Source organism: Salvia hispanica, chromosome 3 (genome assembly GCF_029641045.1).
Source record: "Salvia hispanica isolate PSC_SH4W2 chromosome 3, Shi_PSC_v1, whole genome shotgun sequence".
Lineage (NCBI taxonomy): Eukaryota > Viridiplantae > Streptophyta > Magnoliopsida > Lamiales > Lamiaceae > Salvia > Salvia hispanica.
The window spans coordinates 25772147-25786951 of NC_142694.1; the positions used below are offsets into that span (position 1 = coordinate 25772147).

Genomic DNA, 14805 nt, shown 5'->3' on the forward strand with positions numbered 1-14805 from the left:
ACCATTTTTTTATAATTTATTTGATTTTCCAAGAAATTGAAATCCATAAATTTGAAGATATCGAAAATTGTGTGTACATGATTTAACTCTGCTAGAGCGATAATCGATTATATTAATACAGGGTGTGTTAATTTTATTCAAATTTTTATTAAAGACTTTATAATTTTATTCAAATTTTAAAATATTGGTCAAGGGTGATTCAGTAATTTACGAAACAAGAAGAGCAAAACAGAGGTCGAGCACCATTTGACAATGTGCGCTTCTAGGGTTTTAGAAGTAGTCTTCAAACCTTCACAGAGTTGTACTCAGTGGATATTCGGTTGTGCGTTGAAGAAACTCATCGACAATGGACAAAAGTATGCTTGGAGATTTGGACGCTCTCCCCGATGAAGACAAGCTCCGAATGTCTTCCATGATCGACCAGCTCCAAATCCGCGACAGGTAATTTACATTTGCTAGTCTACGCGCGTCGATTTACGATTTTATGAAGTAGTATTTCGAAATGGAAAACGATTTCGTGGTGTTTTAATTTAATGCTATAGGATCTTGCAGATTATATTACTAACTGTTAACATCTCATCAGAATCGAAGTTTGCTTGAGATTTAAATATAAAAAATGTGTATTGTGTTAAATTATTGTGGATTTACTGATTGATTTTAGTTTGACCGAGCTTGATCTTGATATGGAAGTAATTAGTTAGTTGAATTTTGCTTAATGCTTCTGAATTTCCAACTAATTAAGTGGACTTGTTCAGCAGTGGTATCAATTCATTTCGGTTATCCCATTTTGCGAACTCAAGGCTAGATTATTTGCTCTTTTCATTTATTTTGATTGCTGAATGGGGTTCGATGGCTGATTCATCGTCGCATATGCTAGGGATGTTGGGGAGGGTTTGCTAACAATAATTATCGAATGGAAGTCTAGATCTATCCTTATATAATATTAGAGAATGTAACTCTGACATATGTTAGTAACTGTTCTACTTGATTTTGATTGAGATGGTTAACTCTAATTGATTTAAAGTCATTGCATCTGTTATGCAGCCTTGATTTAAGAAATGCTGATTGCTTGATGGGTGATAATTGTATTAAGTATTGATTCTAATGGAGTGGGACTGTGGGAGTGGTCATGACTCATGAGCATTGTGATATGGTTGGACGGGTGAGAGTTGTCTAGTATGCAAGCCTTATTTGATCAATCAAACATACTATAATCATTTCACCAAGTATTCGAAAATGCATATCTTATCCCTTTCTTTACCATGCATTAGTTACTTTTTTTATTACTATCCCCGGCATCCCGTTCTACAATCTATGTTTGACTACTTGAGTTTCTTCATTAATCCTCTTACATAGTTGGCCCTGCTTTATTCTCATTTCTAAATGTATATTATCCTTTTGTCCTGGATTTGATGTTAGTAGAAAGCCCATTTTCTTTCTATACCATAATATGGATGGAGAGCCCTAACTTGTTTTAAAAAAGCTGCTTTAGGGAGCAAGCAATGCTAGTATTAATGCTCTGTTTCAAGCCTATTTGATAAGCCATCCGGCATCCAATTTTTTAACTTTATTTAGTTGTACTACTCTTCTAAGGATCTAGTTTTATATCATTATGTTTATTACCGGTTTATGTAGTAGAAGATGTTTAGATGTTGCTGTTTTCCTTGTGTAACTTAACTCTATACGAAGTGTGGGAATCTCTCCCTACAATCATGCTAAAATGACTTGGAAAATTTCATGGTCTTACAGATCCCACATTGTTTTCACATAAAAGTGTGGAATGACATATAAGTGGGACTCAAACTATTACCTTTGACCATGGTCTTGAGTTGAGTTATGGCTCCCTAATTTATAGACTTATGAGGTTGGGACATATTTGTTGATGATTATGCTTTGAATCCATTGGGAACAATTGTGATTACAAGGACTTGAGAGTGATCTCTGTCATTAGCATAGCATCAAGGAATTATAAGAGGGTTAATTACAGTTTGTTGGATAAGGATTGCCTAGTTTTATGGTACAGCATCATATGTATGTATGCGTTTTTGTAATGGGAGAGGATAAATTTATTGCTGCTAAATAAATTGTTAAAGCCACTCTTTTCAAGCTATATAATTTACTAGCTCAAGTATTACTATTGTTGTGCCCATGTGGAATCTAAAAAATAAATAACACTCCCTCTGTCCTGCCTGCGATGACCCAAGATTTAAGAAAAGGATGTTTAGAGGGTTAAGTGGGGTGATAATAAAGCAGGAGAAAGAAGATAGAATAAAGTAAGAGAGGAATTGTGTCATATTTCCATTCCATTCACTTGCTTGGTATGTTGGAACGAATGAGGGAATTGAATGAAAATGTAAAGGGAATCCAAAAAAAGTTGTCATTTTATTCCCACCTTCATTCCATCATACCAAGCATGGCCTTAGGCTTTTAGATGAGGTGTTCACTTGGCATGATAACATTACTAGGCCATACATTATGTTTAAGTCTCATCTCATCTCACATCCAGTCATATATTTTAACACTTTCATGTGCAAGGGTTTGACAAAGTTCTCATATTAGGTTTCCACCAAGATTATTAGTAGGATTTTAAAATTTATCTTAAATTTGCAACTTAGGTGTTCTTTCATTTCTGAATAATTGGCTTATTTATAGATTAGTATGCAATAATAACCCATCTTTTCGTCCTGCAGTTTAAGGATGTATAATACACTGGTGGAAAGATGCTTCACCGACTGCGTGGACACATTCCGACGCAAAACTCTGGATAAGCAAGAAGAGACTTGTGTTCGCAGGTGTGCGGAGAAGTTCTTGAAGCACTCTATGCGCGTCGGCATGAGATTCGCTGAGCTGAACCAAGGTGCTGCCACACCAGACTAAAATGCGCTTTCTAGATGTGAAGTCGAGGGCATTCCCTTTAATAGTTTTGAAGATTTGTTTTTGTTAGAGTTGTTACTAATGCTACTATATTTGGATGCAATAAGGTGAAGATATCGTTCCCTTTACAAGACTCCCTGCAGCTTAATCTTTGCAGTTTTTGTTATGTCAAATATTGGTTACGACCATATAAATTCATCTATATTTGGTTTTTAGGTGCATTTTTTACAGCTGGCACAACCACTCTCAAGTCTTTCAGAGTCCTTATTCATACGATATTTTTTTATTTATCGAACAATAGTAGTTTTCTCTAAGATTTGAAATGAGTTGCAATTAAAAAATTCATTATTATTGACAATAAACAACAGAAATCCATAGTTTTCTGTGTATCGTAAGCTTTCAAGAATAGATGCATTTAAGATGTGGAATACACTTGAGCTTTTTTATTTTTCGTAATAGTTTGAGGTTAAAGTTGAGCTCATGTTTTTTTTTGCAGTGCCAGTGATATTTAGCTATTTAGCTAGGAATGTCAAGTGGGTCGGCCCATCGGGTTTCAGGCCAACCCTAGACAGATTGCAGGTCACTCGGGTGCCGGCTAAGTGGATTGTGATTTTTTCTGGTTATAAAATTTCAACCCTAACCTTAAAAGCTTGGGTTTCGGGCTAGCTCAACGGGTTAATCGGGTTGCTATTGATAAAATTAACTTGCGATCAATCCAATAAATAATGATGAACATTAGTTATATTTATAAAATGTAAAATATTTCATTATGATAAATTTGAGATAAATGCTTAAACTCAAACATAAATATGATCAAATACTAATATTTGAGATTTGTGCAAAATGAAACATAATATTTCGAGAAATATTAAAGCATGTTTTAGAAATTTATATGTAGTATTTTTTTTAGTGAACTTAAAGTTTTCAATTTATTTGTCTTATTATATTAATAAAAGTTAAATATATAATTTGTATATTTAATATAAAATTGAAAGTTATTTTTTAGTTATCTATATTATAAAAATAATCAATGAAGTGTCGAATTAAGAGTCAAACAAATAGAACATTAAAAATTTATTGGATTTTTTGGCCAGCCCATCGAATTTTTGGGTCTGGCCCTAATGGATTGCGGGCTGATCGGGTTGTAATTTTATCGGGCTATACATTTTCAATCCTAATGCTATAAGTTTAGAAATGTAACGAAAATTAAATTTACTTACTGATTCAATTAAATTTATATTTTTGATAATTTAGCTTTACATTCTTAACTCTCTTCATTTATATTTTATTACAAAACTAATTTCATATATAAAAATAAGATCTATATTCTATTAATTATTTTCCAGTTTTTAATTTATTAAAATCTGAGTAGATTCCGAGACAATTAATTAGCAAAGGAGTGAATATAATTTTAGGAAATAAGAAAATAACTTGCTTTTATGTAGTACTACAGTCCCGAAACTACCCCTGCCCGCCGTCGTACGCAAACGCCACAGCACACCCGGGCTAAAGGATATTACCGGTATTACTGGAAATTCTATAAAACCTCTCCCTTCAAAATTCCAAAACCCAGAGCAACTTCACAAGTCCAAACCCTAGCCCCAAAATCCAAATTCAACTCATTCGATTTTCCTCTCAAGAAGAAGATTTAATGGCGGATAAAGCGATTTCTCTGGACAGTATCAAGGCTTTTTGGAACTCCCAGATTCACGATCCTGCTAAGTGGGATCACAACGTGGTAATTTACTGCAATTGCTTCTTTTTTCAATGTTTATCTGTTTTTTCAATAATTTTTCTGCTACGCTGTTAATGTTTTGATTGCATAAGTGCATTTACCGTAAATTTCGTTGTTATTTTAAATTTTTCCTGATTCGATTCCTCCCGGTAGGTGGAGAAATGAGGTTCATTGGTGAATTTGATTCTTTGAGTTCAGTATATGTCGATCAGTATTTGGGGTTTATTGATCTTGTTTTTAAATTTTGTTTAAGTGTTGAATTTGGCATTTTAATGATTCTGCATTTCTGCTAGTGACTTGGGCTTGACTTATGTGTTTCTACAATTAGAATTGGTTGGCTGGCTTGTGCAGGGATGAAATACAATTTGGAATTGGGATATTGTATCTTAGTGTTCCCAATATATAGATTAATGAAGTGATAGTTTGACAATTGAAGACAGAAAGAGAATGCATTTGAGTTCTAAATATGATCTTTATGAGTTGTTCACTTGCTTGCAAACGACCATATCTGCATTTATATCAGCTAAACATAAAGGGAACTTTATAAGCCACATTATCTACGGATGCATAGTATTTTGTGTATGAGTTTGAGTCTGGAAATAATGAGTAGACATAGTCTTCTGTGTATGAGTTTTTCTTAGAATTATGAGAAGGTATCTGTAGATACACTGTTTCATTTCATGTATCAGTTTTAGAGTTAGCATAATGAGAAGGTATAACTATAGTTAGAGTGTTTTCTGTATGAATTTTGGATTATCCTGTGAATGTGAGAGGTCAAGTGAATCTGTGAATGGAATTTTGCGGTTAGTGAGTTAATATTGCTCTTGTTCAAGTCCTCGCCTTTCTGCAGCTTAATCTTAGGCCTTCGGCTGTAGACCTTTATGCTGATTAAAACTTTGTTCTTGTTAGTCTTGTTCTATTTAGACAGCACTGTTTCATTGCTTATGCCATTTGTGTTACAAATTGCAGAAATTACTCCGTGCAGTAGGTATTTTCGCTGGATCTATTGTGTTGATGCGCCAGTATGGTGATATGATGGGTATTTGAGAGATCAGGCAAGGAGTTTGAGCTTCTTGTTAGTAGGATGGAGTAGTTGGGCGCATGTTTGCTTTATCTTCACCGTACCCCTCTGTTTACGATCTTTGAATGGATCGCCTTTTAGACTAGCAAATGCATGGAAGAAGTGCTTCACTTGTAAAAGTTTGATTCGTCTACTGGGGTTTTATGTGACATTGTAGTATTTTCCTTGCATTTACGTCCTCTCCTCCATCCAAAGAGAATGAGCAAAAAACAAATTTTCTACTATCCCTTTAATTTGTCTCACCTTGGGTAAAGTATTTATGTCATTGAGTCAATCCATTCACTAGTTGGTTTATGGTCAATCCACGCACTGCTTCATTTATATGGTATAGTTGCAATGTCGCCTCCAACCAACATTTGAACTTGCATTTAATAATTTAATTCTAGTTGATGAAATAGTTAAATTTATGTATTATGAGTACTTTTTTCTTCCATACCACAATCATCTTATTTGATGCCCACAATACATTCTAGTTCTAGGATAATTACCCATCACTCTTCTTTGTATAATAACCTTGTAAATACTTTTCTTTTATAAAAAGTTTACATCTTCTTTACGTAGTTCATTTACACACCCACCAATTCTCACCAACTATTTTCTTAAAATATATGTTGATCAAACGTCATATAGTACTTATCATGGATTGGGGAGTATCCTTATGAGAAGAATCGGCAATGACGTGTTGTGACTTAAAATGTGAGTATAGTTAAATGTATTAGTTGGTGTCACTACTTGGTGGTTCAGATTTCTCATGTAGTATGATTCACAAGTTTGCTTAAAGTAATTGCACACCCTCAATAGTAGATGATACTAATTACTCTCTCAGTTTCATAATAGATGTCAGACTTTCCTTTTTAGTTTGTCCCACAAAAGATGTCACATTTCTCTTTTACTCACATCAATTATAAATTAATTTTCTCTCACCACCTAACATACAAAATAACATTTTCTAAAATCTTATGTCACATCTATTATAGGACCGAGAGAGTATTTTAAAGGAGATGCTAACTAAAAATGTGCTAGTTTGTGTAGAAATACTACTAATTGTGTATATACGAAAACGGATTATCCCATTGTGAATTGTGGATGTAAGGATAATCCAGTCGAATAAAACAAATTGAAGAATTAATCACCCATGAGTCAGCATTACTCATTATTGGAGCCTTATGGTAGGTCCCACACAAATCTTATCAAAGTCAAACTCACACTATAAAATGATTATGTATCCCAAACGACATGATTAAAGTCGACTATAAATCAGAGCCGTTGAAATCAATCAACGCCCTTCAATCGCACGGTCAGTCCACTCCAGTCACCTCAATAGGCATCGTTGGATTATCGAAACAAAGAATATTCGGATCGCCTCGTGTAAATCGATGCCTAATTGCCTATATCTGGGTGAAGCGCGATTAGCTAAAGATTTGAAATTTAATGTGTGCGGTTGAAACAGATCAAATCCGAAAAACACGCATATATTAATGAGGTGAAGGAAAGATTTTCCCCTCATTAATTCATTTGGATTGCAGAACAAGGTGCTGGTGTCTCAACGGATCAGCACCCCAATGGCTTCTCCCCGTCAGTCTCATCAACAATTCTTCCAAAGATTATGTTTTTTTTTTTTGTTTTATCACGAATAGATATTGCATGGATTTCGATGTGCCTCTTTGATTTTTCATTTTTTTTATAAAGATCAGCTTTTTGTTGTTTTTTTTGTGAAATGGTATGGATAATGTTGTTTATGATATTATGTAGCTGCAGAGGGAGGTGGATTGCTGGTTATCTGACTAAATGATTCTGATTTTTGGGCATGATTTATTTGCATATGTTGTTGTTTTATTGCAATTGGCTGTTTTACTTCAGTTTTAGCATAGGGCACTAGAAATGATGCAATTTCAATGAGATGGGAGAAGGAATCATTGAGCAAGATATTGTAGTTCTCCATTTGATTGCTGTTTGTAATTGTGAATGAGGTCTAGGTTTTTCCCTAGACAAATCACATTATGCTAGTTCACCTAAGATTCATTATAGGAGTATATTGTTTTGATCTATACATTTTATTTTAATTCCCACAGATATACCATAATAACTGTTGTAGCTTTCCGTTTATATGTAGTAGATTCACCCCGGATGATCTGTGTATTCTCTCATTTATTACTCTGATGCTTGTCTTATGACCTCTTTGCATGCCATAAGTGTTGATCTTTATTGTACGTGTGAGATTTAGGTAATGTTTTTGGAATTCATGCATCGTATGCACGTGTCGTGCTTTAATACTGAAAAACGGGAGAAATGTGTTTTTACTGTTTTAGAATGTTGATATTGGTTTCGTCTATGCTTTGCAGGCCTTGTTCCTTTTGTTTTTCTGCTACTTATTGTTGGGTGCTCTGCTAGAGCTCTTTACCCACTCCCAAGCAGGAGAAACGATAGAAATAGGCAACCATTACAAACATTTCGTGCATATAACATTGCACATCGTGGTTCCAATGGAGAAATTCCTGAAGAAACCACTGCCGCCTACTTGGTATGGATTTTCAGTGTTATACGCAAATATTTTATTAGTAGTAAGTACTTGATGCTGCCTAGCATTTTACTCCTGCAAGATTTTATTCTCACTAGAATAATCAATACTGCAAAATGTGTTACTTGAAACAGTAGTATGCTATGTTGCATCCACGATATTGACTTAGAATGGTTAAGTAATGTTTTTTTTTTAAATTAAAATTGCATTGTATTTACAGTGCTTGAATGTTGATTACTGAATTGAATTTGAAGTCAGGCTCATTTCCTGTCCACCTCCTTATTCAATGTGCTAAAATAAACTTTGCAGAAAGCTATTGAAGAAGGTGCTGATTTCATAGAGACAGATATTTTAGCCTCCAAAGATGGTGTTCTTATATGCTTCCATGACGTAGTCCTCGATCAAACTACTGATGTATTCAATCATACAGAGTTTGCCATACGTAAAAGGACCTATGAGGTTCAGGGGACCAATATCACAGGCTTTTTTCCAGGTATAAATACCAAAAACAGGCTTCTTAGCTGTAAATGGCATAGAAATAGTGATGATCTTCATCTACATGTTTTTGTATTGCTTCGCTTTATTTCTAACTATCAATATCAATGATTAAAAATGCAGTTGATTTCACTTTAAGAGAGTTAAAGACGTTGCGAGTGAAGCAGAGATATGCGTTCCGTGATCAGCAGTACAACGGTTAGTGCTTGACATTCATGGCTTCTCTAATGATCAGCTTCTTTTATTCAGTCCAAAGCTTTGAAATATCCCTATAATTACCTCTTTTCTGCAACCGCATAATGCTCATATAAATGAAGGATTACTATCTTTGGATGCTGGACAAAGAATAAACCATTTGTTGTCTGATCGAGCTTTTATTTTCTATTACAATGCAGGAAAATTTTCTATTATCACATTCGAAGAATTCATTAAGATTGCTCTGGATGCACCCAGGGTTGTTGGAATATATCCAGAGATAAAGAATCCAGTATTCATCAATCAACGTGTGAGCTACCCACCTCTTGCTGCTCACCCAATTTTGAGAATATTTCATCAATGATTTTTTATTATGAGACAAGTTCTACGATACAATATGTACAAGACAGCCTGTAATTTAATTACATGTGTTTTTCAACAGGTGAAATGGCCAGGTGGCAAAAAGTTTGAGGATGTGTTCGTTGACACGCTAAAAAAACATGGATATGAAGGCACTTATTTGTCCAAGCAATGGATGAAACAACCTGCTTTTATTCAGTCATTTGCTCCCACATCCCTTACCTATGTATCAAAACTGACCAACCTTCCCAAGATATTTCTTATCGATGACACAACAGTGCCAACTCAAGACACAAATCAGGTTTGTAGTTTCAGTATATCCATCTACCATAGCTTTCTATAATGTTAAACTAACTTGTTGCTGGAATGCAGTCATACTGGGAGATCACTTCGGATAAATATCTCGAGTATATCAGGGAATATGTCGTGGGAATTGGGCCCTGGAAGGATACCATTATTCCTGCATCAAATAATTACATGCAAACTCCAACTGATCTTGTAGCCAGAGCTCATGCCCGTAACCTTCAGGTATCCTTGTCTTTTTTACTTTTTTGAGAAACAGTTGTGATCTCTTAAATTAGTATTTCGTCTCAACAACTGATGATGTTGGTTACATAATTTGCTTCATGTTACATGATTATACATAGCACATGTCCCTTCTTCGAAAAATCAATGATAAATTGCTTCCCTGCTCTTGTTCAAGTAGCTTACGACAACCTGCAGACAGTATGTACGGATGTGTTTGTGTCCAGTACTTAACAGTATTCCCAGTTTTTGTGCATGGAATCGTCACGTCTAGTTTATTTATGGTCTCAAATTCAACACATAGAAATGTCAGGAAAATGAGGATCAAATCAATTGCATCAAAATTCTAACTTTATTGCTGCACTGTTGATCAGGTACATCCATACACTTTCCGGAATGAGTATACGTATCTGCACTTCAACTTCAGCCAAGACCCATATAGTGAATACGCGTACTGGATAAATGAGGTCGGTGTTGACGGACTCTTTACAGATTTCACAGGGAGCCTCCATCATTACCAGCAATGGACTAGTCCCCTCTCGGTAGGAGAAGAGGATGCATATAACCTGCTCGATAAAATCGTAGCTATGATCACCAAGTTTAGACACCCATAGTGTCTCATTCTTTGGATTGGCTTATCTGCCATGTAGATTTTTCTGTTTCTTTGATAGAAAATTAGGAAGGGAGAATTTGTCATTGCCAGAGAAAAAAATAGTTGGTTAATGGTTTCTCTTTTAGAGATGGTCCCTTTTTAATTTCATTGTATATGTATACTAGTGTGTAATGCTTTGACATTATCCTAACGAACCTTCATCTCTCTGGCAAGTAAATTAAAATTTGAATTAGCCTTTTCTGTTTCAAGTTAAACTTTAATTCATACAAAATGTGAAGATACTTCCAAACTGAGCTTTGCTGATCAAAACAAAACTTTGCTGATCATAATATATTTATATTACAATAATTCCTAACCACATCTCTCTTCATTCAAGCCTTGACAAATATAAAAAACAAGCTCAAAGGCAGGCAGGTCATCAATTAAGCAGATTCTTAGATATTTTGATCTTTGTCATGTCTTCAACCAGATACTTGGATTCAGTTGCATAATCAATTGGAGCAACAGCCCTGGCTGTTATCCTCTGTCTCTTCTCATTGTTGTACTCATTTGTAGTGACACTGATGCGGAAAAGGTGAGGAACCCATGTTGCCTCCTTTAATTTCTTCTGATAACTAGCTTCTCCATCCTGCAAATATATGCATCAACAAAACAAATTTATCAGATGTTATTACTGCAACCAAGCACATATATATGTGAATGGTTTTTCTAAATGGATGAGATGCTGACATGAAGCTTTATCTCGTTTAGTTCATCAGCCGTGCATCCAATCATTTTATCTGCTTGATCATTGAAAACTGAGATAAATGCTTCACCACTTGCATCAGAGACCTTTACTGCCATTATGTATCTGCACCAAGCAAAGAATTGATGTGTGTGAATAAATTTGGTGAGGTGACTGATATTGCGATGAAATGTATTCAATGTGCAGACCAACCTTAAACTGCAGACATCTTCATTCTTCTGGCATCCTTCGCACCAATAGCCAGAGCCTACAGCTTCAGTAACCTTCTTGCTGCATGTCTTGCAAGCACGGTACCACATTGCTTGATCGGGTTTGATGGCACTGATGTATGCTTTGATGGAGAAGTATGCAGGCTGTAAAGAAGAAACATACGCACCATGTTAAATTAAGATGATAGATCAAGATTAACATGTTAAAATATCAGAATTGCAAGATAGATACCTTGTCCTCTCCCAAGGAAGGGTTACTGGTGATATGAGATAAGGAAACTCTGTCAGAGTACATGGAACGTGCTCCATTTCTGTTGGATGGGCTTGGTCCAATAGCAGCCAAAGAAGTGTCTTTGCCTTCAGAATCATACCTATTCACCAAAAGATCAGAATATCACATAGAGTTAGATAAGCTGAGTTGTATGTACAAGTTTTCAGATTGAGATAGTTACTCTTCCTTACCAAAATCTCAACTTTTTGGCTTCTGGCATGTCAGGGTCGACTACCATAATGCTTTTACTCAGTGCTGATAATGATACACCTGAATAGTATAACCGAGGCTGGTGATCAGATGACTTTATCTAAGATAATAAACAACAAAGTGTGCATTACTTTCAGTACCTTGAAATTCACCAACTTTAAGAGATTTCATCGCAACTACAGGAGATTTATCAGCCATATCAAGAAGTTCCTGCCCAAAGCTCGTGGCAAGATCGTTCCATAGAGACACCACCACAGTTTTCTTCCTGAAATCGCAAAAGATGGCGCAAGTTTAACTATATGTATACAAATATATATGACTAAACTTCGATAACACATGGTTGGAGCATACGTCTCATCAGCAATGACTATATCACGCTTTGGGATAGTCTCATTGTTGCTCTTCCGTCTAATACTCATTGTAGGAGACACACTCTGAACCACGCCAATAACATCTGCAACAGTTAAAACTTACATTACAATGCTGACATTAGAGCATCAAGCATTCATTAGATTTAATATAGTCACCTACCAACAAGCTCCCTTCCATTGACATATGGACCTAACTCATCAATTGGAGTAAAACTGAATTTTGTTTCAGGAAGAAAGGTTGCCTCATTGTTGTCTTCCTCCACTTCCGAATTTTCATTTAAGGTCATCTCATAATCATTTTCTACAGTTTTGAATTGCTTGTTTGCTAATTTCAAGGTTCCCTTCGATATGAAGTAAACCTTCCCCATCTGAAACGTATCAAAGAATTTCTTTGCAGCATCATTAAACATCGTTGCTTGTATTTGAGTGCCCTGAAAAAATCGACAATCACAACTCTCAGTTACTACATAACTAACACTATTGACAAAATCTTAACATTTTCAAGTAACCTAATGCTTTACTTACATCTTCATCTGTCAACTCTACATTGAATACACAGCCTTCTCCCCTAGCATTCCTGTAAGACCGCATGTTTCCCTTTCCTGTAACCCGGACTTTAATGGTCCAGTTTCCTTGATAAGGATTCAAAGAAGCAAGTGGATGGACTTGACGTGTCATTGACATTCGTGCAGCTGGCGCCATACTGCCATCAATCACATTTCACACATAAGATACAAATCCCTCAAAAAGACATTCCAGTGCTCTTGTAGTTAACAAGGACATTATATCTTACTTTCCATGCTGATCATTAACAATTTGAGCAGCAGATTTAGCCATAACTTCCTGGTTTGGCTTCAACAGAATACCAGCAGATATAGTTTTCACATCAACATCCATTGCCTGGTTCGGTTTCAAATCAGTCCCACTACCCTCAACCTTCACCTCGACCTTATACTCAGCCTCAAGCGCAGGCGACTCAGCATCACACTTGGACACAATCAAGAACCTATAGCAAAACAAAAATCATTTTTACATTAAAAAAAAAGGTGTGGCAGGAAATTAAGCTAAGCAGAGCAACAAGCAAAATCAATACTTTTCCTTCTTCGTTGGGATATCATTGAGAGTGTAATCAAGAACACGAATGAGCCCCAAATTCTGAATGTTTCCAGATATCACTTCAGACGCTAGAGTTGACTGCAACAAAGCCCTCACCTTCATTTTGCCATCACTCGCCATAAACCTGTAACAATTCCACAAACCAAACAAAATTCAAAAAATTTCGATGATCATTTCTACATAAATCCTAACTATTGACTCAAATCTAAGCATCAAAAATCAAACCATACCGAATAAGATCCAGTCATATGCTTAAACACAAAATAACATTTGACAAAATATAAAATTGAATCAAGGGTTTGAATGCGGTGCGATCCACAAATATGCAAAGATAAAAATGAAATCTGAGGGCGTACATGTATTTGTTGCCTGTGGCCTTGAGATCGAGGACTTGTACAATGATTTCCGGGAAATCAGAGGAAGAATCTGGGCATGGATTTGCCAGAATAACTGATACAGCATTTGGGGTTACCGATTTAGCCATTTTATCCACTCTGGGCAATCGTTTACAGCAAAAAAACAAGGTAGGTGGCGAAGCAGATCACTGATGTTGGGGAAAGGGTGAGAATTAGATAGGGATTTGAAGAAAGAAGGAGAAGAAATGAGGGTTTTGTAGCTGTTGAGAAGTGAAGCGGGAGAGAGTTGTCATCAACAATAGGAAACTTTTTTGATTTCAATGGCGCCAAGGATTTAATGCTATAATTATGATTTTAACTAATTTGAAAATAAATATGTATGATTTTTATTTGTTTACTTTATTTCTTCCTTTTCCATTACAATTGAGTTAATGTGATGCAAATATCAAAACATTTAATATTTCTTATTTTACTTTCTCTTTAATTATTTATTTTATTATGTTCCCTATCTTATTGTTTCTCTCCTTATTTGCTTTGTTTTCTCCACATACTTTATTCTTATTTTACTTTAACTAATTAAATATGTATTCTCTAATTTCCATGCCCGATATAAACACCTCCGCCAATAAATACATTTAATTTCAATTTGTTTTTTTTTTCTTATTTTGGGATTACAATATAATTTTACTCCCTTCATCCCATAGAAATAAGGACATTTTTTCCATTTTGGGATGTCACATGAAAAAATCCTTTCTATTTTTGGTAACTTACTTCTCTAATAAGGTGGACCTCATTCTCCACTAATAATAGTATAATTATTTTTTTCTTTCAATCTCCCTATTACTTTACCAATTGTGTATATTCTCGTGCCATCCCAAATGCAAGATCTGTCCCTCCTTTGCCAACTGCGCTGCTCCGGCGGGCTTCATCCCAAATGTCCATATTTTTATGGGATGGGGAGTGTTATTTTTAATTATATATTTTTTGCTTTTTTTAATGATAATCAAGTTTTTTCATAAATAAATTTGATTTGAACTGCAAATATTTCGTTCTTTCATTACTAAAGATGATTTCTTTTACATGTTGAGAGTAGAAACCATACAAGATATTTGCAAGTAACATTTGAAATAT

General features: G+C 35.2%; 4 protein-coding genes across 4 annotated transcripts; 3 read left to right on the forward strand and 1 right to left on the reverse strand.

Moving 5' to 3' along the window:
• Positions 1–240: 240 nt before the first annotated feature.
• Positions 241–3089, forward strand: LOC125212248 (mitochondrial import inner membrane translocase subunit Tim9). The gene is made up of 2 exons (XM_048112356.2): positions 241–441; positions 2691–3089. The coding sequence occupies exons 1-2, from the start codon at positions 347–349 to the stop codon at positions 2875–2877; spliced, it is 282 nt and encodes a 93-aa protein (XP_047968313.1). The 5' UTR covers positions 241–346; the 3' UTR covers positions 2878–3089.
• A 1347-nt stretch (positions 3090–4436) lies between these two features.
• Positions 4437–5914, forward strand: LOC125212144 (mitochondrial import receptor subunit TOM5 homolog). The gene is made up of 2 exons (XM_048112223.2): positions 4437–4612; positions 5579–5914. Exons 1-2 carry the CDS (start codon positions 4526–4528, stop codon positions 5654–5656), a joined length of 165 nt encoding a protein of 54 aa, XP_047968180.1. The 5' UTR covers positions 4437–4525; the 3' UTR covers positions 5657–5914.
• Positions 5915–7049: 1135 nt separating this feature from the next.
• GDPD5 (PLC-like phosphodiesterases superfamily protein) lies at positions 7050–10628 on the forward strand. Its single transcript, XM_048115837.2, has 8 exons — positions 7050–7265; positions 8033–8211; positions 8518–8701; positions 8827–8901; positions 9099–9208; positions 9341–9559; positions 9631–9786; positions 10158–10628. The coding sequence occupies exons 1-8, from the start codon at positions 7253–7255 to the stop codon at positions 10395–10397; spliced, it is 1176 nt and encodes a 391-aa protein (XP_047971794.1). The 5' UTR covers positions 7050–7252; the 3' UTR covers positions 10398–10628.
• A 58-nt stretch (positions 10629–10686) lies between these two features.
• Positions 10687–13981, reverse strand: LOC125214706 (replication protein A 70 kDa DNA-binding subunit B-like). The gene is made up of 12 exons (XM_048115836.2): positions 13675–13981; positions 13296–13442; positions 12996–13208; positions 12728–12905; positions 12363–12633; positions 12183–12285; positions 11972–12096; positions 11813–11891; positions 11583–11721; positions 11334–11494; positions 11126–11246; positions 10687–11024 (listed from the first exon to the last, which is right to left on the reverse strand). The coding sequence occupies exons 1-12, from the start codon at positions 13800–13802 to the stop codon at positions 10815–10817; spliced, it is 1875 nt and encodes a 624-aa protein (XP_047971793.1). The 5' UTR covers positions 13803–13981; the 3' UTR covers positions 10687–10814.
• Between the last annotated feature and the right edge of the window lie 824 nt (positions 13982–14805).